This window comes from Sorex araneus, chromosome 3, assembly GCF_027595985.1.
Source record: "Sorex araneus isolate mSorAra2 chromosome 3, mSorAra2.pri, whole genome shotgun sequence".
In the NCBI taxonomy this organism is placed as follows: domain Eukaryota; kingdom Metazoa; phylum Chordata; class Mammalia; order Eulipotyphla; family Soricidae; genus Sorex; species Sorex araneus.
The window spans coordinates 32,671,354-32,695,083 of NC_073304.1; the positions used below are offsets into that span (position 1 = coordinate 32,671,354).

General features: G+C 48.9%; 1 protein-coding gene across 1 annotated transcript in view; it reads left to right on the forward strand.

The window, feature by feature from the left end:
- ZFYVE26 (zinc finger FYVE-type containing 26) overlaps positions 1 to 23,730 on the forward strand; it is an 84,100-nt gene that overhangs the window by 19,798 nt on the left and 40,572 nt on the right. Inside the window, exons 10-21 of the mRNA XM_004612335.2 lie at positions 1,569 to 1,769; positions 3,844 to 4,449; positions 4,856 to 4,942; positions 9,701 to 9,769; positions 10,312 to 10,457; positions 12,991 to 13,192; positions 14,415 to 14,678; positions 17,211 to 17,330; positions 17,436 to 17,600; positions 18,275 to 18,493; positions 20,560 to 20,662; positions 22,207 to 22,952. Coding sequence (XP_004612392.2) covers positions 1,569 to 1,769; positions 3,844 to 4,449; positions 4,856 to 4,942; positions 9,701 to 9,769; positions 10,312 to 10,457; positions 12,991 to 13,192; positions 14,415 to 14,678; positions 17,211 to 17,330; positions 17,436 to 17,600; positions 18,275 to 18,493; positions 20,560 to 20,662; positions 22,207 to 22,952 — 2,928 coding nt within the window. The remainder of the gene's footprint in view (positions 1 to 1,568; positions 1,770 to 3,843; positions 4,450 to 4,855; positions 4,943 to 9,700; positions 9,770 to 10,311; positions 10,458 to 12,990; positions 13,193 to 14,414; positions 14,679 to 17,210; positions 17,331 to 17,435; positions 17,601 to 18,274; positions 18,494 to 20,559; positions 20,663 to 22,206; positions 22,953 to 23,730) is intronic.

A 23,730-nucleotide genomic window follows, 5' to 3' on the forward strand; every position in this document is an offset into this window, starting at 1 on the left:
TTCAATGTTTTGATTTTCTATTACCTTTGCACTCTTGTTTGGTCTGAACACACTCTAAATCTGTCTTGAAAATAATATGGCACAGTGGTAGTACACACACACCGGCCCTGTGTGAGAACCTACTTTCAGTCCCCAGCACCAGAAAGAAAAAAAAAAGTATTTAAAAATAAAGGAGACAAGGAAATCGAAACTGTAATCAAAAGTCTCCCCAGAAACAAAAGTCCAGGTCCAGATGGATTCACTAGTGAATTCTTCCAAACATTAAAAGAGGACCTATTGCCAGTTCTTTTCAAGCTTTTCCAGGAAATCGAGGAAACAGAAACACTCCCAAACAGTTTCTATGAGGCACATATCACCCTAATACCAAAAGCAAACAGAGACACCATAAAAATAAAGGAGAGAGGGGTGTGGGGGGGAGGAGAGATTAGGGGGGTTTGCAAGAGGGAAACTGGGGGCATTGGTGGTGGGAAATATACACTGGGTGGAGACACAGGTGTTGGAACATTGTATGACTAAAGCCCAATCATCGCCACTTTTTTTTTCCTTTTTGGGTCACACCTGGCGATGCACAGGGGTTACTCCTGGCTCTGCACTCAGGAATTACCCCTGGCGGTGCTCAGGGGACCATATAGGATGCTGGGAATCGAACCCGGGTCGGCCGCATGCAAGGCAAACGCCCTACCCGCTGTGCTATTGCTCCAGCCCCTCATCGCCACTTTTTAACTGTGTATCTCCACCGTGATTCAATTAAAAAAATTATTTTTAGAAATTAAAAAAAGGGGAAACTTGTTGAGCAGCCATGAGATAGGTGTGTAAGGTGGCAGTGGAGTCAGGGGAGTTTCAGATGAAGGGAATTAAAAGTTGAGCAAAAGACCAGCAGGGATGAAGTTCAGAAGGAAAGACTGAGAAATGCTGGTATCTGGGACTGGAGCAATAGCACAGAGTGTAGGGCATTTGCCATGCATGTGGCCAAGCCAGGTTCGTCTCCCAGCATCCCATATGGTCCCCTGAGCACCACCAGGAGTAATTCCTGAGTGCATGAGCCAGGAGTAACCCCTGTGCATCCCCGGGTGTAACCAAAAACCAAAAAAACAAGATATACTGGTGTCTCACTTCCTCCCACTGCTACTCATGGGTCCCAGAAAGCCTGACAACAGTTAAGAGCTTCTCGATGGAGTATTAATTCGGAATCGGACATAAGAGGAAAATGCTAGGTGTCTTGTACAGCACTCACCAAGCATGACATTTCTTTTTTTTTTAATTTAATTTTTTTTAATTAATTTTTTTTTGATGAGTCACCATGGGGTACAGTTACAGACTTAACAAACTTTCGTGCTTACGTTTCAGTCGTACAATGATTGAGAATGGTTCACCAGTGCCCATTCTCTACCACTAATGACCCCAGTATCCCTCCCACCACTCCCACCCCAAAAGTGTGGCATTTCTTGGGGGGTGAAGATGGATCACAAGTGGCAGCAGTTCTCAGGAAGCCCTGCTGAGTGCAGCCTCTGCCCAGGCGCGCCTGGCATCACCAGCTCAGATATTCTGCCCACTTTGTTCCAATGCAGATGCAGCCAGCACCCTGGTTCCTGAGCATCTAAGCCAGAGTCAAAACCTGACCCTCTACCAGAGCTTCTGTGCCATGAAGTACGCCATCTATGCCCTCTGTGTCAACTCACACCAGTACTCCCAGTGCCAGGAATGCAAAGACCCCTCTGAGGACCTGAATTTAACGGTGGAGCCAGCAGATGACACTCTTTCCTCCCCAGGTACAGCACCCTCTCATCCTTGAGTAAGTAAGTAGCTTGCCTGTCTATCCAGTGAGTACTTTGGGTGAGTACACCTTTCCACTGGGATCAGGGATGGCAGCCTTGTACCCAGGAGTAATCTCATCAATTTCTTTATGAATCAAAGGGACTTGGGGGAAAGTTAGTGAATAGCCTAAGTTGTCATTGACCCTGATCTTCTAGAGATGTATTTTCCATATGCTTTTGCAAACTACAGTCCACAATAAAAATGATACGTATTTCACAGCCTCCTCCACTTTGCACTGAGGCATGTAATGTTGTGTTCTTAGAGGCAAATATGTCTCAATGAGATATAAATTGAAACTACATTTTAGAAAACAGTATTTACCCTTCCTTGTGTCGTATACTCAATTATTTTTCTATCTCATTTCAATATTTTTTTTTAATGTAAGGGAGATGTGGGGATACATCTGGTAGTTTGGGGGCAGCTGTCGGCTCTGGGCAGGCAGGAAGGGGAGCCTACTCCTGCTGATGCTCAGGATCGCGTTCCACTTTCCCACATGCAAAAGTGTGGCCCCAGCCCTTGGTGTCATCATCTCTTCGGCTCCTATTTCTTTTTTGTGTGTGTTTTTACTGGAAAGGGCTTTGGGTTGGGTGGGGGGGATGGGGGCTAAACCTAGCAGTGACCAGGGAATTTTTCTGTCTGTGTGCTCAAGAGTGATCCTTTGCAGTGTTCAGGTGACATAATGTTGTATTGTAGGTCGAACCAGCATTGGTCTGATGCAAGGCATGAACCTTAACCTTGCTACTATCTCAACCCAACCCCTGTTTTGTTTTGTTTTTTAATGCGGTCCTCTTAAGTTGATTTCAAGCATCGCGTATTGTCTTGTGAAAGATTTTCCCCGTTTTTATTAGTAATATTTTTAAGATATCTTCCACCAGCTTCTGTGAAATGGTGCTTAGTTATCTTCCCCTTCTAGCTTTGGAATAGTCCTTCATCATTCAGGTTTATATATCCATATATTGGCTTTTGCTTGTTTCTTTGGTTTTTGGTTTGGGTGCTAGGTTACCAGGGCTATACCCCACAGTACTGGGAAGTAGAGGGGTTAGGGATAACAGAATGTGCCACATATTTCCAGAAATAAAGCTTAGGGCCTCTTACGTGCCAGATGTGTGATGATCCATCTAACCCCATGGCCTAGCTCACCAGCTCCACCAGTGAGTATTATCTAAGAGCCTTGGGTAGATTTTATTTCCAAGCATCCTTTTGTACAGGGTGAGGCAGTGGGGGAGAGCGGGCTATATCCGGTGGAGCTATTTTTGGTGGGTGCTGGGGGACCATCTGCATTGACTGGAAATTGAACCAGGGTCAGCTGCATGCAAGGCAAGTGCTTTAACCTCTCTACTATCTTTCAGCCCCAGCCTGTGATCACCTATAGTGTAATAGTGGGAAAAAAAATCAGTACTTCAGGTATAAGGAATGTCTGTGCTGCCTTCATCCCAGGGACAGACGTATGCCGTGCTTGTCAGAGATGAGGAGTAATTGGATACTGAAAAGGGGAGTAGGTTGGGGATTGGAGAGAGAGTACAGGAAGTAAGGTACTTGCCTTACATACTGCTGACCCAGTTCGATCCCCAGTACTGCACATGGTCCCCCACGCACCACCAGGAGTAAACCCTCAATACATGGCTGTGATTCTAACCCCCATGTACACATAAACACACATACACAAAGCAGGAACAGGGATCAAGGAGCTGCTTAAGGCACTAAGCATAGGATACGAGGTTTGCCTGCAGGATACATGGTTTGGTTCCTGGTACGGCACACTCCCTGGAGCACCTCCAGGAATGAGCCCACCAGGTGTGGTCCCCCAGACAAAGCAAAAGCAAAAGCAGGAACAAAACAGTGAATGCTTGGTAAGCTTTATTTTAGTTAAAGTTGTGCTTGGCTGGATAGTATTTTTCTTTGGACTGTCCCTGCAGTTTCCCCTCATCATTAAGTGAGCAAGTGAAGGCCATGGGAATGGAGTCTAACAAGTCATGTTCCTCATGCTTGGTTTCCTCTGGCCCTTTCTCTCCTACGCTGCCTCTGTAGGTGCTTCCGATCTCTTCTCCACATACTTGGCCAGGTGTCAACAGTACCTGTGCAAGGTTCCCGACTCTTTGCGCCTGGAACTTCTAGAAAACATCTTCTCGTTGCTGCTGATCACATCTGCCGATCTTCACCCGGAGCCTCCCCTGCCCGAAGACTACGCGGAGGAGGATGACGTGGAGGGGAGGGGCCCCAGCGGCTGGAGGTCCCCCGCAGAGAGCCCTCAGCACACGCCACAGCCCGAGAAGAAGTCAGAGCGGGCGGCCCCGGGCGTTTCCAGGAGCCTTGCTTACCCCGTCCCAGACTGTGCGAAAGCAGAACCAAAAGACCCCAGGCCCCGCGGGGACAGTTTTTTGGACCTCAAGCACTTGACTCGCAGCGTCACTGGGTTCCTAGCCAATGAACGTGCAATGGGGGCTTTCCTCGGGCTTCTCCAGGAGCAGCTGGATACGCTCAGCGGCAGCGTCCCCCCGCAGAAGCCAGAGCCGCCAGGAGGCCCCAGCTGCTCCGGGAGCAGAGCCGGACTGCAGAGCCGCCTGCACCGCTTCTCCAAGATTCTCTCCGAGGCCCAGTGGAGATACAAGGTGGTGACCAGCAACCAGAGCTCAGGTGAGAGGCGGTTTCAGATTAAGAGAATTAAAAGTTGAGCAAAAGACCAGCAGGGATGAAGATCAGAAGGAGAGACTGAGAAATGCTGGTATCTGGGGCTGGAGCAATACCAGGCTAAACATAGAGAGCTTACTTTTAGCATTTACTGTAAAACCTCCTTAGTATTCCAGTGCCAGATGTAATCTATTCATGGCACTGGTGGTCCAGAAAGGGAGAAGGAGGATAGTATGGGAGAGCCTGGGAGTCACATACAGTGCCGAGTCCCATCCGTGTACAGCCAGGGCGCAGCCTGGCCGTTGCTCTGTCCCCGGACCCAGACCACGCCCTCCCTTACCCGTCATCTCAGAAGGTGGGTCGACTAAAGTTGGTCCTGTGCCGGAATGATTCCCTGGGTTTGTCCCTCCAGAGGAGCAGCCGTCTCGAAGACACCGGCCTATTGTTCCTCAGCACCCGGGTCTTCGACGCGGGCGTCGATCGAGAAGGAGCCGTGCAGGTAAGCTGAAGCACTTGCCCCAGCCTTGTCCCCATGCCCAGGGCCAGTGGTCCATTGCCACTTTATAATTTTTATTAAGATAAAAGGCAACAAACAGAATTATCTGAGAGCCCCCCGTCCCGCTTCCCAAGGGAGCCCTGAGTTTCTTACAGATCCTTTCAGTAAGCATGCCTGCAGCACAAACACACATGTTCTTTTACCTATGTGAATGCATCCTATCATGTATATCTGGAATTGCAATTTGCCCCCTTTTTTAACGTAAGTCCTGTAGGAAAGAGCATACCAGGCTAAACATAGAGAGCTTACTTTTAGCATTTACTGTAAAACCTCCTTAGTATTCCAGTGCCAGATGTAATCTATTCATGGACAGCTATTTCTAACTTTTACTATTATAAGCAGTGCTATAATAAGCAGCTTGTACATAAGTCTGAGCCTATTTCTGTGAAATAGCCCATATGTGTAGGATAATACCCTAAGCAGTACAGTACCATAGCAAAGTCACGGTGTGTGAATATAAAATATGGATCAATAGGGGCTAGAGTGATAGCACAGCGGGTAGGGCATTTGCCTTGCATGCAGCCAACCCAGGTTCGATTCCCAGCATCCCATATGGTCCCCCATGCACCGCCAGGAGTAATTCCTGAGTGCATGAGCCAGGAGTGTTCCCTGTGCATCGCCAGGTGTGACCCAAAAATAAAAAAAAAAGTTCAATATTACCAGATTGCCATAAAAAGTGTCCCAGTTTACATTTCCACAGACTATATGGAAGTGCCTATGTGCACAAATATTTGTTGACAATGGTAGAATCAAAATTTTTAAATATTTGCTGATTTAAAATACCAATAGTATATTTTTTAATATTAATTTTTTTTTTTTTTTTTGCTTTTTGGGTCACACCCAGCAATGCACAGGGGTCACTCCTGGCTCATGCACTCAGGAATCACCCCTGGCGGTGCTCAGGGAACCATATGGGATGCTGGGATTTGAACCCGGGTCGGCCGCGTGCAAGCAAGGCAAACGCCCTACCCGCTGTGCTATCACTCCAGCCCCAATATTAATTTTTCAATTGAATGTCTTTTCATATATTTTTTGGCCATTTATACATTTTCTGTGAATTTCCTGTTCATGTCTGGGGTCCATATTTTCCATTGGGTTTATCATTTCCATTTCTTATTAAAATGGAGTAGCTTTTTATACGTGAAGAAAAATATTCTGTCATATGCTCCACTTTCTCTTTTAATGTTAGTAAGTTTTTCATTTTTGTTCACTCTCTCCTTTTGGGGGGAGAGTGTGCGAGGAAGGGTCAGACCCAGCGACGCACAAGGACTACTCCTGGCTCTGCATTCAGGAAGTCCTCCTTGCAGTGCTCAGGGGACCAAATGGGATGCCAGAGATCGAACCTGGGCCGACCACATGCCAGGCAAATGCCTTACCCTCTGTACTATCTCTCTGGCCGCACTCCTACCCTTTAGTTTCCTCTCTTCTCTTCCCTTTCATTGCATGATGACTAGGAGTAACACTTTAGTTGGGGTATTTATTAAATATACTTGATAGTGATGTGCTGAAGACTGCTGACTTTGTTCTGGTGCCAGACATGCTTTGTCTGTGGGGCAGTGCTGGGAGTCATACTCACCCCCTTCGCACATGTTAGGCATGTGCTCTACCACTGAACCGCATCTCCAGCCCTTTAAGAGTTTTCATAAGGAGCAACAATATGCAGTAGGAGTAAATTTTTTTAATTATTTATTTTTATTAAAACTCCATGGTTTACAAAGTTGTTCATAATATAGTGCTTCAGGCATTTGGTGTTCCAACACCACCAGTGTGACTTTTTTTTTTTTTTTTTGCCTTTTTTTTGGTCACACCCGTGGTTGCACAGGGATTACTCCTGGTTCTGCATTCAGGAATTATTCCTGGCGGTGCTCATGGGACCATATGGGATGCTGGGAATCAAACCCGGGTTTGCTGTGTATGAGGCGAATGTCCTACCTGCTGTACTATGACTCTAACTCCACCAGTGTGACCTTTTCCCTCCACCAATGTTCCCAATTTTCCTCCCAACCCCAACCTGCCCCCTTAGGCACATAACAAATTTGTTTTATATTGCTTGCTCCAACAAAATTTAAAGAAATGGCAAACAGATTGATCAGAAAATAAATCAGTAAAAGCCAAGTTGTGATTGTTATATGATTTTAACCTATGTAAATAAAGAAATTTAAACTATTTAATACAATATAATAGAATTCCTGAAATACTATATTCTCATTTACATAGGTAAGTTTCTACTCTAAAGTATATTGTATTAAATTTTATCTTATACTTGGATCTCATTATGATAATAACCATGCCTGACCTGTCATTAATAAGAAATTTTTTAAATTCTGTGCTAATATATTTTGGAGTTTGCATGAAATAGGTAAGACCTACATATATAAAATTTTCTCCTTCATTCTTTATTTAAACACTGTGGTTTACAAAATTGTTCATAATTTTTTACAAACATAATTTGTTACAAACATTCAATATGCCAACACCAATCCCACCATCGCTGTCAACTTCCCTCCACCGTTGTCTCCAGTTTTCCCAGCCACCCATCATGCCTAACCTCATAGCAGTTCCACAATAACTTATTACCAATAAATTGCTAACAGAATGATCAAAAAATATTTCCTTAGAAGAAAATTAGTGTGTTATTGTATCTCGCATGGAGATAAGTCTTTGCATGAGGGATTACTGAGATGTTGTTACAAGTCTTCTGCGTTAATGTTTTTGTTAGTGAGATTGGTTGGCTTCTATGCTACATCTCATTCAATCGAGTTTACTGTTAGTGCATTATCAGTGTTTGGAGTTTGAGGTTGTTGTGTGGCATTCGTGGCTCTGAGAAAGCCTAGAGATTTCAGTCACAGAGGCCCTTACACCTGAATCATGGGCAGGTTAATTTCTCGGGGAGGGTCCATCCCAGGGAGTGAAGCCCGGCCAGAGGCAGTGAGTTTGGAGTGCGGGAATCGAGCAGGCGGCTGCCTAGGCTTTGTTTGGGCAGGCCCTGGCCCACCCCCCTCTGGAGTGCTCTCCTTGTCTCAGCCATGAGTTGGTGTCCACATTTTTTTCTAGCTAGTTGATCTCTTTTGAGTAGATGAGCTTACATGGCACTGGGAGTGGTTTGTCAGTAGTAAGTTTATAGATAATCAGATTTATAGTCTGACTTCTGGTGTGGAGCTTTATTTTTATCCAAATAAACAGTTTTCTAATTGATTTATCGGTGTACAATATTTTGTAATTTCAGAGGCTTAGCTTAGCACCTCTATATGGACATAATTCTCACCACTCCTACCACCAGAGTCCCAGAGCCAGCCACTGCACCCCCAAAACTCCCGCTGCCCGGTCCTGCCAGCCCTCCCTTTTCGCCTCGGCAGCCAGCATCATTTTCAAAATCTAGGAGTTAGGTTGTCTTTTTGGCCAGTATATTGGTTTTAGTTATTCCCGTTCCATGTATGAATAAAACCATCTGGTAAATTCTCTTTTACTTCCTTTCTCACTTCATTTAACATAATGACCGCAAGACCCATCCATTTTGTCCCCAAGGTTGACAACTGTGGTCTTCTAAAGAATTAACCAGGAATTGGTATGAGTTTTTCCAGGTGCAAAACAGTAGTAGGAATGTTAAAGGAGAAGAATGAGGCATGAGTGAAGACTTAGCCTCGCCACCACTTCACTTTCCTGCAAAGAGTAGACATGTGATGTTCGGGCAGTTCTGCCTCTGTTACGTGACTCCCCTTAGGAGGGGAGCTCGGGGCAGCCTGTAGAGTGGGGAAAAGAGAGTGGATGGGAGCACTGGCTCCTGGACAAACTTGGGAGGATGAGCAGACCTTAGCAAAATTAGCAAAGTGGGCTGGCAGAGCAGGGAGGCAGCCACTGAGAGCGCAGTGTAGGGAAGCATCACACCAAAGCAACACTTGAGGTGTTGAGGCCCTGACACTGCTCAGATTCTGTTGGTTTGTGTCAAAAGCAGAATTGGGATCCACTTGACCTATCCATCCTCCCTGTCCTTCAGCTGCTATTCCTTCCCTGAGCAGGCAGTTGGGGACCCCCCCCCACACACACACACACACACTCAGGATCTACCGGCTTCACCCAGGAAGGAGGGGGATGCAGAAGCAGCTCTTCCTTCAGGACCTTAGGCCTCATCTCTTAGGTATGCGGGTACCATCTTGTCTTCATACCTGAAGAATTACTAAACCTCTGCCCCCTCTTTTCACTGGACATAATTGTTTTTATTTTGTTTTGTTTTTCTTTTTGGGTCACACCTGGCAATGTTCAGGGATTACTCCTGGCTCATGCACTTAGGCATCACTCCTGGCGGTGCTCAGGGGACCATATGGGATGCTGGGAATCAAACCCAGGTCAGCCTCATGCAAGGCAAACGCCCTCCCCTCCGTGCTATCGCTCCAGTCCCAATAATTGGGGTTTTTTTTAACTTTTCTAAATATTGATAGTGTTCAGCAGACAGTGGGTGGGGGGGCAGCATGTCTTGAACTCTCAGAGACTCCTGTGGCCTCACAAGTTGGAAAAAACTGGGAGAATCCACTGCCCCACTGGACACTGGGACATACTACGCCCCTTCACCTGTGATGTCTAGGATTTGGGGTTTGCTATAGAAGAAGCAGTAGTATCCAATTATCCTTTCTCCCCAGTCTTGGTTTTCAAGCCAACACCTCACTTTCTCCATCATAAGGTGCTGATGGTTGAATTTCTCTCTAGAAGGCCGCGACAGAGGTTCGAACCCATCCTTGGAAAGCACAAGTAGTGAGCTGAGCACAAGCACTTCAGGTACGGGCGTCCCATCCAGTTGCCGACTTCAAGCCACCCTACCCCGCTATGGAATGGCAGTGTCCCGTGGTGTAAAACCCCGTCCAAGCCATTCAGGGTGGAAATTGGTTCCGTTGAGGACCAGACAGACTCGGGGGAAAGAGAAAGGTTCTTTCGCTCTCAGCTGAGTCACCCAACAGCAGAGAGAACCAGCAATGAACACCCCTGAATATAGGTGGGAATATGAGGAATTCCAGTCAAGACGGTGGGGCGCGGCGGCAGGTGCAGAGCTGGTGGAGCTCTCAGCGCTCTGAACAGCCGACGGGGTCAAAACATTTCTATCTGAGTGAGTGTGAGTGGACGCCCCTTGGATGTTTTGTCTCAGGGAGAGCGCCACCTTTGAGTCTGCTATTCAAAGATGCTGGCATACCTTTTCCCTTCAGTGGAGGAAAAAAACAAGACCTTTCAAAGAAAGGCTTAGGGGAGATGAGTGTCTGCTGGGAGGTGTAGCTTTCCCTCTGCTTCTGCTGCTTCCTGTGCCCTCACCTCCGTGTGTCTGACAGAGGGAAGTCTGAGCGCTGCGTCTGGGAGGAATGAGCCGGCCAGCCGCCTCCAACCCCAGAGTTCCCTCCTGCCCATGATGTTCTCCCCACCTGAGTCTCTGCTGGCGTCCTGCATCCTCCGGGGGAACTTTGCAGAAGCCCATCAGGTGAGGGGAACTCTTGTGCAGCAGGTGAGGGGGTGGGGGAGGGGACAGTTGAGGCAGAAGTTGACAAGTACAGAAGTCTGGGGCCTGGTCTGATCTCACATATCTGTAATATACAGAATAACTGGATGAGGAAATGAAATGTAGTAAAGGGGGGTGGCCTAGATCACCCTTGATCCCAGAGATTAAGGAGGAGGACAGAGAAGGAAAGAAGCCCAGAGAGGGGAAGGAAGGAGATGAGAAAGGGAAGTAATGAAGAAGGAACAGGGATCAGGGCTTCAGTTATTTATCCGGGTGATATGGGAGAGTGGTATAGCCGTATATCCAGAGCACAAACGCAGCAACACTGAAAACGGGAGATCTGGGCTGCAGCCACCAAACTTTGCAATGTGCCATCAAGGTGGGGGAGGGTGGGGGGAAGTTGACACAGGTGGTGGAATCAGTGTTGAAATATTATATAAAATATTTATATAACATTTTATAATCAGTAAAACTCAACTATCAATAACTTTATATATCACAGTTCTTTAATTAAATAAAACACTGTTTTAAAAAAGAAGTTCGGAGCCTCAGGTAAAGCCAGGTGCTTCTGCACCCATTCGCCTTTCCTGGTGAGCCCTCTCGGGGCCCTTCCAGCCATAGAAGTAGGAGGGAGTTTGCAGGGATGAAGGTCTGACCCTCAGCATTGTGCACTTCTACACTCAGCTTGGAGGAGGGCTGAATCCCAGAATCAATCAGGTTTTGGTGTTTTTTTTCTTAGATGCTCAGTGTTCTAACAAAAGAAAATATTCTAGCCACTACTTTGAACATTGAAATGGTTGTAATTTTCCTTATATGCCTTCTCTGATCACACGGCATGTTTTTGTTTAGTTAAAATCATGGCGTAGATAGCTTTAAGTAGTGAATAAAGTTCCCAGTTCAGTATATAAGAAGCGTACAGGGTCGCTGCTCTAATGCTCCCATTGTGTAGAGGGAAGCACAGTAGCAATCACAGCAAGACCGTCTCTTTGATAACCTCGATAGAAGATTGGAGTTAAATATAAGATCTGCTTCTCCTATCTCAGGAAAATGTTAAGAGGATTAGACAAGCTGTGAGAAATGTAAGAATTTTCTATTCAGGCCTAAACTGATTAACGTAAATGCCTACTTACTGTTCTAATTTTTAAAACTTGGTTTACTGTCCTTTCCCCACCCTGGAGAAGCCCATGTTCTCTCCTAAGCAAAGTATTCCTCTCTGTCACTCTCCTCACATCTCTCTCAATTAAAAAAAAAAAATTTAATTGAAATTTTAAAAACTTGGTTTATTTTAAACCTTGTGCTAACCCTTTAACATGCTGGTCTGCAGGTGTGAAATGTTGAACAATGCTGGGCTAGGTGACAAGTAACATGTTTTTGAAAAGGGTGCCCTCCCAAACAGTGCTCAGACATCCCGGACAGCTCAACACTAGGCCTTGAAGACTAGTCTCTCGCTGCTCATGAGTTGCAGTGCTGAGGCACTGGGGTCACCCACCACCAGTGCTCTGGGTGCCATGGTTGAAAATGAGATCCTTTGGATCCCCTGACCCCCGATGGATAATATTTGCTCACTTTCAACTTTCTCTGGTCCTTTTAGATTGTGTACCATTTTTTTTCCCCAGTGCTGAGAACTGAACCCAGGGCCTCACACATGGAAGGCAAATGCTCCACCGCTGTTCCACATCCCAGTCCTAGAATGCATCTTTTATGATCTTGATTGTTCTGATCCTCTGAGAAAGACAGGGCCCCACCAGCCTTTCTTACTTTCAAACCTATAGAAAGCCAGCTATGAGCTGTCCTGGGTTCGTTCCCAGCATCCCCCAAGCACTGCCAGGAATGATTCCTGAGTGCAGAGCCAGGAGTCAACCCTGAGCATCAACAGATGTAACCAAAAAAGCAGGAAGAAAGGAAAGAAAGGAAAAGAAAGAGAGAGAGAGAGAGAGAGAGAGAGAGACGGGGAGAGAGAGAGGGAGAGGGAGGGAGGGAGGGAGGGGGAGGGAGGGAGGAAGGAAGGAAGGAAGGAGGGAGGGAGGGAGGGAGGGAGGGAGGGAGGGAGGGAGGAAGGAAGGAAGGAAGGAAGGAAGGAAGGAAGGAAGGAAGGAAGGAAGGAAGGAAGGAAGGAAGGAAGGAAGGAAGGAAGGAAGGAAGGAAGGAAGGGGTTGTGACAGTTTATTCTGCCACTACCCCTTATTTTCCCATTTTGTGGATGTGATGGATATGAAATTATATGGTGCCTTCCGTTCCCTAGCTTCCTGGTAAGGAAGGGAAACCCTTTTGTCTATGTTGTCGGTGCCATGGATCTTTTTTAAAGTGTCTGCACCTTTTCCCATTTGCTGTGAGGCTCTGTTGGCTTTCTGGCTGACTGGGATGAACGATCTCTATGTCTGATCTTGGCTTTGAATGTTCAGTGCTCTCTCCCAGCCCTACAGAAAGCAGATCTGAGCCACAGTCTGATCATTGCTGAGAGGTCTTGTTCTAGCTCGGCGGGCCCACAGCAACCCCCACCCCTCTCCCACGGCAGGTGGTGTTCATGTTCGACCTCCAGTCCTCGCCCAGCTCCGGGGAGCTGATGTTCATGGAGCGCTACCAGGAGGTGATCCAGGAGCTGGCCCGCGTCGAGCACAAGATTGAAAACCAGCACTCGGACTCGGGCAGCAGCGCCATCCGCAGAACCGGCAGCGGCCGCTCCACTCTCCAGGCCATCGGCAGCGCAGCGGCTGCAGGTCGACTTCCCTGTCTCCTCGTGGGGGGTGAGGGAGCGGGGGGAGGAGGGGACAGGCCACAGTCCAGCTAGGTCCGGGCTCCGTCAAGACAGTGAGCAGGAATCCAGGCAGGATGCTTGCCTTGAGGCGCAGCAGTGCGGACCCGCTCGGAGCTATTTGCCCACCGGGTACTCAGCTCCCTGCACTGCACAGCCCTGGCCTGGCCTGGCCAACCCTGAGCAGCCACGCCCTCGCTGCCACTGTTCCTCTGGCCGTTACCTCAGCCTTCGGGAAATGATTGGGAGTTTAGTGGACAGGCACATTCTTTCACTTTCCCCTCAAGTGAAGACACGGTGTCAGAAAACCTATAACTCAGGCCTCGAATCTCAATCTTGATTGCACTGCAAAGCAGCTCATCCTTTTCATTATTTCATGGCATAAAAGTGTAAGTCTTTTGTTTTATTTATTTATTTTTTTTTTTGGTTTTTGATTTTTGGAGGCTTGGGGGCCACACCCAGTGGTACTCTGGGGTTATTCCTAGTTCAGTGCTTGAGGACATTACACGTGGTCTCCCGAACCCGCCAGGAGTGATCCCTGAGCTCACAGCCAGGAGTAAGACCTAAGAACCATCAGGTGTGGCCCAAACAATCAAAGTAACACAAATAAAAAATGGTCACTGGTGCTAAAATGCATAGACTCTTTAGAAGAACCTGAAGCTTATTGAAGAAATATTGACATAGAGCATTAAAATTTCAGGTACACATCATATAATTCAGCATCTATATCTATATCTATACACACACACACACACACACACACACACATATACACACTGCATTCACCACTAGAACTGTGATTCTACCCATCACCACCCATCGGGTTGCTTTTTTTTTTGCTTTTTGGGTCACACCTGGCGATACACAGGGGTTACTCCTGGCTGTGCTCAGGGGACCATATGGGATGCTGGGAATCGAACCCGGGTCGGCCGCATGCAAGGCAAACACCCTACCCACTGTTCTATCGCTCCAGCCCCCAGCGGGTTGCTTTTATCCAGTTCACTCGACCCCTTTCACCCTCCAATTAACACTGATGTGATCTGATAGTATAAAAAAAACCAAACAAACTGGTTTTGTTTTCTTTAGTTTATTCATCACAGACATTTTTTAAGTAAATTTTGGTAATAAAAATGGGAGTTGAGCATTATATTCACCTCTTGCTTTTCACTTCACCCCCCGGTACCCAGGGATGGTATTCTACTCCATCTCTGACGTGACCGACAAGCTGCTCGGCACCTCCGGAGACCCCATCCCTACGCTGCAGGAGGAGTTCTGGGTGAGCAGCACCCTGGTGGAGCCCACGGCTCCCCTGAGGGAGGTGCTGGAGGACCTCAGCCCCGCCGCCATGGCCGCCTTCGACTTGGCCTGCTCCCAGTGCCAGCTCTGGAAGACCTGTAAGCAGCTCCTGGAGACGGCCGAGCGACGTCTACTCAGCAGCCTCGAGAGCCGGAGTGAGTGGGCCTTCGGGGCTTTATCTCTTTATCTCCAAATTAGGACATGGATCTCAGTCACCAGACAAAGTGATTCTTGGTGATCGAGAGAGAGAAAAAAAGGATTAGTGATTAATTTTCTGATGTCCAATCTATGGAAGGTCTCGCCTTCTGAATTAAATACAGCAATCATCCAGAGAAATTCTTTTCTGGTTTGCACATGTATTCAAGGAAGAAATTTTTATTCAGAAGTGCTCTAAGTTGAGGATCCTGCTTAGGACCCCCCCCCAACTTACCTCCACTACCACCACCACCATGGGGGACTTCTTGCCCCTCTCCTCTTCTTTCTGTTCTTGTAAATAAAATCTTCTGGGGAAAAGAGAAATGCTGAAAGTAGGAATGTGTGTGCCTTTAGACAACATGTCTCCTTCTGTCTGAAAACCCAGGAGAGATCTGTGCATGTAAACTAGAAACCTATGCTAATCACGGTATGGGGGATTGGGACTCACGGTTGAACACTGCCCCAAGGTGGGGTTATGGAATTCTTGCAGGAATCGAGTATGTGAAGGTCAAGGAATTGGAAGGTACAGCTAGGTGACAGTCCACTCCCCACCCTTCCTTAGCCCACACACTAAACTAGTACATCCGCCAACAAGCCCCATAATGGAAGGAACGAATATGACTGAGCCATGATGCCCAGGGCCTCTTTCTGGCTCAGGGATTCACTGGGGGGACCCACAGGACTTAGTCTACAAGTGTACCTGCCATTCAGAGTTAGCACAGGGGAAAAAAGATTTGTGGGCTGAGGTTTGGGGAAAACTCACACTTCCGGGTAGGGCGTTTGCCTTGTATGCAGCTGAGCCAGGTTCAATCTTCCATATCCATATGGTCCCCTGAGCACCACCAGGAGTGATTCTTCTTCTTCTTTTTTTTTTTTTTTTTGCTTTTTGGGTCACACCTGGCCATGCTCAGGGGTTACTCCTGGCTCTGCACTCAGGAATTACTCCTGGCAGTGCTCAGGGGACCATATGGTATGCTGGGAATCAAACCTGGGTCGGCTGCGTGCAAGGCAAATGCCCTACCTGCTGCGCTATCACGCCAGCCCCATGGAGTGATTCTTGAGTGCAGAGTCAGTAGTTACCCCTAAGCATCGCCAGATGTGACCCAAAAAGTAAAAAAAAAAAAAAAAAAAAAAAAAAAAAGCAGGAAAGAAAGAAAAAGGAAAAGAAAACCCACACTTCCAGGACTCCTTTTCCTGTGGGCACAGACAGGACCTGCTTGGTTGCACCAGCAGTGAGCTGTGACAGTGTGTTTAGTATTATCTGAAGGGAACCTCATTCAACCCCAATGACTGAGAGTTTTAAGAGGCTTTTTTGTTCGTTTTTTGGTTTGGGGTCACACCCAGCTATTCTCAGGGGTGACTTCTACTCTGCACTCAGGAATTACTCCCAGCGGTTTGGGGAACCATGTGCGATGCCAGGGATCAAACTCAGGTCAGCCACATGCAAGGCAAATGTCCTACTCACTGTAGTATCGCTCCAGCCCCAGTGACCGAGGTGTTGATCAGGCTCTGCTAACCAAGACTCTGCCAAGCCTGTGCCATAATTCTGGACTCACAGAAGGAAAGTGGGGGTTCGGAAGAAGCTTTCTGGAGCCACCTTCATTCTTTAGGGAGAATTTTATATTTTGTATCACCATGGGAACCCATCCACTAGTCAAGTACACAGACACCAGCCAAGGGCCAATCTTGCAGGCAGAGTTTCTTTTCTACTGTTTTCTGTACAACCCACTAAATTATTTCTGTGCTGTTGGTTAAAATCTTATTGAATGTTTATGTAATCCAAAGCCTAATATACTGTGGCATAAGCAACATCCATATCTACAACATGCCCTGTTGCTTTGGTCCAAGCAAATCACCATCTCCCTCATTTTCAGTCAAGCAGTTCATCAGCAGCAGTGGTACCATGTCACTCAATTAGGAAGTATTTAGTACCTACTGTCTTTTGAGATTGTCCCACGTGTATGGGGATCCAGGAAAGCTAGAAGGAATAATCTCTGTCTATAACATTTATGATCTAATCAGAATGTCAAGATGCTACTTAAAGCAGTAAAGAAGACAGCTGTGTTCCCAGCTCAAGTCTTTGGCTGAGCACAGCACTTAGGCAAATTCCCAAAAAGTGCCAGATGGGCTTGGGCTTCATACACGTGCCAGAGCTTCTGGGTCTCTTCTCTGCAAAGGGTGCAGGAATATGGTCTAAGCCAGCTTGTACCTAGGCATGGGCTAGGCCATCTAAGCTCAAGCGTGGAATAAGCTAAGTATACTGATTGTCACCCTAAATGTCAAGCATAGGCCAGGGACTAATCATCCAGTAGAGTATCACTTGTATAGTGACGGGTATCGTTTGTGTAGGGTATCAGTGCAGGACTGTGTCTTCTCTAATGCTTATTGGAAGAAAGCAGAAGTAAATACGAGTCCAAGTAAACATAGGGCTGCGTCTCAGTCTCTGAAAGCATCTTATTTCCCCTGCATTCCTCTTCCTCCTTCATTTCCAGGTCGACGGCTAGACCACGCTCTCCTCAATGCTGATGGCCTTCGTGGTTTTCCTGCCGTTCTGCAACAAATCAGTAAGATTCTCAACTACCCACTTACATCAGGTGGACAGAATAAGTCAGGTAAACTGCTGTTCTTGCCCCCCGACCCCCAAGCCCATTTTTCCCTTCCCGGATTCGGAGTGTTCGATGAGCCTTGACTGTTTCCTTCTGACCTGCCTGCCCTAGAGAGTGCCGAGGAGAAGGGCGGTGCTCCTCCTCGGTGCAGCATTGCCGAGCTCCTCCAGATGAGCTGGCCCAGCCTAACCGAGGACTGCGTCGCCAACCACGTCTCCCTCGCCCAGCAGCTGGACCAGGTCCTGCAAGCACTGAGAGAGGCACTAGAGCCGCCAGGTATGGCCAGCTGCTCAGAGCAGACGGGGACTGATGGGGCAGCCAGAGAGAGCTGAGGGCAGCGCGGCACTGTGGAGGCTGTGCCCCCCTCGGCTCAGACAGGCAGGTTCCAGAGTCCCTCCCATTTCCCCCTCTCACGTGAAAGGATGTTTAACAACCTGTTGTTAGCTGGTCGCCTAATCCAGAAGCTCCCAGACATATGTGGCCTACCTTTTTTGAGAAAAGAGATCACTTGTCCTCTCCAAAAGCTACCTCTTTAAGCAAACAGAAAGCACCCCCCCCCCTCCCCACCACACACACCCAATTGCATGGGAGGCTACTACCACCCACTCTGGGAATCACTGAGTTTAATGTCATGGGTTAAGAAGAGAAATACCCAGAAGGTACTCGGTAAACCCTTCCCCCAAAGACTTCTATGCTCTTTATAAAGTTTTCTGCCCGAGACTGGCATGAAAACAGAATGGCCCGCCTTCATTTCTCCAGAGTCTCCAGTCTTCTTGACTAAGCAGCACTTGCGTAGGGAATCAGGACAGGATTTTATAGTTGCCTGTGAGTGTAGAGTCCCTAGCTGTCAGGCGCCTCATACAGCACCCGAGGCCCAGTGTCACCTACTGTGTCGCCTACTGAATGCCCACTCTAAAGCCAGCATCCTTCCTTCTGCCACACCTCGTCAGCATCCAAGAGTACTCCGTTAGCCTCCCTGATGGAGCAGGTGGCCCAGAAAGCTCCAGAAGCAGAGGCCCACCCCGTGCACATTCAGACTCAGCTCCTCCAGAAGCACCTGAGCAGACAGAGCCCCACGGGGGCCAAGCAGACCAACTACCTGGGCACCTTCTTCAGCTACTGCAGCACCCTGGCCGCGGTTCTCCTTCGGAGTTTGAGCTCTGAACCCAGTAAGTATCGAGAAAGAGGAAAGGGGTCCTGGGTGGCCTACAGGGTCAGAGAACAAGGAAGTGGGAAGGTGCTTGAGGAAGAGGTTGCAGCAGTAGCCAAGGACAACAGATGGATATGGTCATCCTCTCCAGTTTATCTGGGTGTTCTTCGTCTCCATCTCTAGTATGGTTCCTTATGCTGCAGGACATTGAAAATCTCAATGAATTTTGATGTAATTAGTGGCCACTTAATAAAAGAAACCCTCCCTCAGGCCCTAAAAGAACATGACAGCAGGTGAAGTATTTGCCTTGAATGCGGCTGACTAGGTTTCAAATCCCTAGTACCACATAGGGTCACCTGAGTACCACCAGATCACTGAGTGCAGAGCCAAGAGTAAGCTCTGAGCACTACCAGGTATGATCAAACCACACATACACACACACATACATATAACACACACACATACACACACACACACACATACACATACACACACACACAGAGTGAGGGCTCTCCAACCCTCTTACTCTGGACCGATGCACACCTAGTCCTGTAGCAAAATCAACATAAGAAAACCCTTCCTGACTGCCCATCAGGCTCAAGGGCTGAAACACCACCTAGGGGTGTTCCTCTTCTTAGTCCAATAACTTAATTAACATCTTAATAACAGTTCAATATTAGTTATTTTTGTATGGACACAGTAAGAGATACATTGAGGCTTGTAAGGCAGCTCTCCTGGGAACATCTTGCCACAGACTCAGACTACAGTGCTCAGGCCAGATTAATCATTCCTAAACCCTAGCAGAGTCCAAATCTAGTTATTACATTTTGGATCATGACAGAATTTGTCAATTACCATGCTCTTAACTTATAGTTAAGCATTATGGCACTTTGGCCAGGCCCATCTCGATGCCAGGGTAGCACATAGCTCACCTCTTGCCCTGGGTCCATCCAGTCCCTTGTCGGGACCCTGCTTTTGGGGTGCTAGGGAGTAAGGGAAACTGAGGCTTAGGTCCAGAGAACAGATGCCCAGTAGGTAAATATCATTGAGAGTTCATTAACTCCCAAGTTACAAAAGCATAACATTAACTGTCTTCTTGTGTCCATACAAAAAGAATATTGCTCTAAGTTAACTATGCAAAGGACTTAAGGAGAAGAGAAAATCAATATTTACATGTCAACAAAGCACAAAGAAAGAATCTACAGGGGCTGGAGAGATAGCACAGCGGGTAGGGCGTTTGCCTTGCACGCGGCCGACCCGGGTTCAAATCCTAGCATCCCATATGGTCCCCTGAGCACCACCAGGGGTAATTCCTGAGTGCAGAGCCAGGAGTAACCCCTGTGCATCGCCAGGTGTGACCCAAAAAAGAAAAAAGAAAGAATCTACAAATAAACACAGAGGAATGGTAGCACTGTGGTGGGAGTAACCCAATAAACCTAAGCTCCCTGTGGCAAGGCAGAAAGGACAAACCAATATTATCCTACACACACATACACATACACACACACACACACACACACACACACACACACACACACACACACACACACACACACACACACACCCCAAAATCCTCTTACAAACTTTAGTCCCTTTCGGATGTGAAGACCTGGTAGAGGGTTAGAATAAGCCTCTGTAGGCGTGTCTGTAGGCCTGAGTCCACTGAGGAGCATTGCATGTGGTTGGGCTGGGTTGGAGAGACTGGGATGCGCCAAGCAATGTGTCGCTAGAGCTGCTCTTGAGTCTGTCTGTGGTGGGTCGCTCAGAGCAGTGTAAGGCACAGAGGGCCTTGCAGCTCATGTTGAGAATAGCCTTTCCTTCAGCCATCTACAGAAGGGCTCAGGACTGTCTGCCCTTTGACACTGAGCTTCCTGGGTTGGGTTGGGTTGGATTGGATTGGGTTGGGTTGGGTTGGGTTGGGTTGGGTTGGGTTAGGGGGAGAGTTTGGTGTCAGGGAACTAGCTCAGGGGCTCAGCTACTGAGCCACGTGCTGGGTGACACTAGGCTTTCAGAGCAAGTCGGTGAAATGGCGCTGAACTGTTGTCCTCAGTGACACTAACAGGGTCACTCTCTTTCCCTTGGCAGATCCTTCGGAGGTCAAGGTAGGCAATCCCTTTGTGCTCCTGCAACAGAGTTCATCCCAGCTGGTGTCACACCTCCTGCTTGAGAAACAGGTTCCCCCAGACAGGTAGGAGCCATTCCCCCACCCCCCACCCCTCACCCCGGGAAGACAACGTGGATCCCTCATGCTTCATCCAGGGCAGCAAGGGCTCGGGAGGGTAGTGCCTGGGTCAGTGCAGGGAACAGGGAAACGTTCCAGATTGCCCCTGTGTTTGCTTTTCAATAGCTACATTGGAACTCAGAGCATCTCAGTTCTCTCTTTCTCTTGCTGCTCTTATGTCTATGTTGCAACTTTAGAATTAAGGGGTAAGGGGCCAGAGACATAGTATAGTGGGTAGGGTGCTTGCCTGGCACACGGCTGACCCGGGTTCAATCTCTAGCACCCCATACAATCCCAGGGCCCCACAACAGATGATCCCTGAGCATAGAGCTAGGAATAAGCCCTGAGCACCGATAGATGTGGACCAAAAACAACAGCATCAACAAAACTAAGGGATGAATCCTTGCTTATCTATAGGCAAAGATCTTAAAATTTGCCTACATGTTAGTTGCCTAGCCTGTGGGAAAACAAGCATTCTTGTAATTGTATGTCGGATATCAGTTGGGGTAGCCCAGCGTAGAAAGTGACTTGCCGATAGCTGCTCACACTATAAATGCATGCACCTGGGTTGGAGCCAGAGGCTAAGAGGATAAGGATACAGAGGATAAGGCATTTGCTTTGCATGTGCTACCCGTGTTCAATCCCTGGCACCTCATATGGTCCCCTGATCCCTGGACACAGAACCAGGAGTAAGCCCTGAGCTCAGCCAGGTATGCCCCCACAAAAAACAAACAAACAAATAAAGAAATACATAGACCCTTTGGCCTAGCAATCCACATTGAGGAATCTGTCCTGCAACTTCTTTTTTTTTTTTTTTTGCTTTTTGGGTCACACCTGGTGATGCACAGGGGTTACTCCTGGCTCTGCACTCAGGGATTACCCCTGGCGGTGCTCAGGGGACCATATGGGATGCTGGGATTCGAACCCTTGTTGGCCAAGTGCAAGGCAAACGCCCTACCCTCTGTGCTATCGCTGCAGCCCCTGTCCTGCAACTTCTTTACACATGCATAGACAGAGGAATTTTATTGTAAACTTCCATATCATAGCAACAGATGAGAAAAATTGATCGCCCATTCAGAAGAGACTAGTTGGATTGTGGTTCATGCACAGAAGGGCCTGTTATGTGACTGCAAGAGAGGGAGGGGCCTCTTCATAGAGGGTGGGGACAGACCTCCCAAATGTGCAGGCAAGCGAAAAGGCAATGGGCACCACAGTATGGCTGATATGCTACCTTTACTATTTAAAAAAATGAGGGAGGAATTGGGCGAGAGGACAGATAGAGGAAGAGAAAGAAGAGAGGGGAGAAGGAGGAGAGGAGAGGGGCCTGGGGGGAGGAGGGGAGAGAGAGATGAGGAGGTAGGAATAGAGGGGGGGGAGAGAGGAGAGGAGGACAGGAGAGAGGGCGGAGGGGAGAGACCACGTTGCCGTTTGTTTCCATGAGCTTTAAAGGGGTTCTGCAAAGGGATGATGCGCTCTCAGGCCTCTCCTGCCCTCTGCTTCTCTCCCCGCAGGTTAGCGGCCCTTCTGGGCCAAGAGGGTCTCGGCCTGAGCGTGCCACAGGTCATCGTCAGCTGCTGCTGCGAGCCCCTGGCCCTGTGCCCTGCCCAGCAGAGCCAGCAGACGGGCGCCCTTCTCACCGGCCTGGGCGCGCTGGCCAGGCTGCACATGTCCCGCTGCCTGGAGGGCCTTGCCCTCTCTACACTCAGCTCCCCGGAGCCCCCCGAGACCCTCCCCGTGGAGAGGAAGAGCGGCTCCTCCCAAAGGGACTCCTCGCCCGCGGCCCTCACGCCCTCAGCCTTGGCCTTCCTCAAGTCTGGCTCCAAGCTGCTGGCCACTGTGGCCTGCCTGAGGGCTTCCCGGGGCTTGAAGGTCACCAAGCCCATCTTGTCCTGGAAGGAACTTCGAGGCTTCCGGGAGGTGCCTCTGAGCACAGAACAGGTCGTCCGGGAGTGTGAGCGCCTGCTGGAGCAGTTTCCCCTGCTGGAGGCCTCCCTCCGGGCCGCCTGGGAGCCCCTCCACGCACCCACCCAGCAGGGCCCGAATCTGGCGGCAAGTCTGTGTGGCCACACCAGTGTCTCTACTGTCCTCCTGGGCTTGCACGCCCCAGATGCCCTGGAGGTGCTCACCGGGGCCTTCGAGGAAGCCCTGGGGGCCAGAGACTGGCAGCGGGCCCTGCAGCTCAGCGAGGTGTACGGACGAGACGCAGACGACCTGAGCAGCATACAGGACGCCGTGCTGAGCTGTGCCTCGGCCTGTGGTGAGCAGAAAACCGCCTCCTCTTCAGGGGCCTCACGATCCAGCCTTCCTGAGCAGAGCGCCCGCTTTCACTCCCCCCGCAGCGTGAGGGACGGGTGCCCCCAGAGTCTCGGGATCCTAAGAGGAGACCAAGTTCAGAGGGTGGGAAACTGGCCGGGGAGGGCAGCGGAGAGCCCCGAGTCCTCCACCTAGCACTGAAATAGGCTCTTGGTGTTGGTGTTCGCAGGCCTGCTCGTGATTAAACGCTGCCAGACACAGGTATCTGGGTTCCGCCAGAGGCCCAGGAGGAGATTCAGGCCTCTGTGTGCTTTAAAGCAGGTGCTGGGGCCAGAGTTCAGGGTAGAAGGCGGTTTGCGTTGTAGTAGGCCAACCTGGTTTCGCTCCTGACATCCCATATGGTCCCCCTGATCCTGCCAGGAGGGATCCCTGAGCACTGACAGGCGTGGCCCCCAAACGTAAACAGGGGCCTACGAGCTTTTCCTGTCGAAGGCTTTGGAGGCCAGGCAGCCTCACTCATTGTGACTCAGATCTGCCAGGTGGTGAGCCAGCAGCTGTGGGTGTTCCCTAGAGGGATGTCACAGTGTTCTCATGAAATTTTATTTCCAGAGCAGATCGTGGGGGCGCCGCCGAGGAGGTAGCTCAGGTGGTAGAGCACAGGGCTAGCATGAACAACGCCCTGTCTTGTCCTCCCCTAAGCCCAGGGCCCCGGCATCGCCAGATGTGTCCCTGGTGGCCCCTGAGAACCAGCAAGGTGTGCAGCAAGCTTGCTGCGTGGCTCC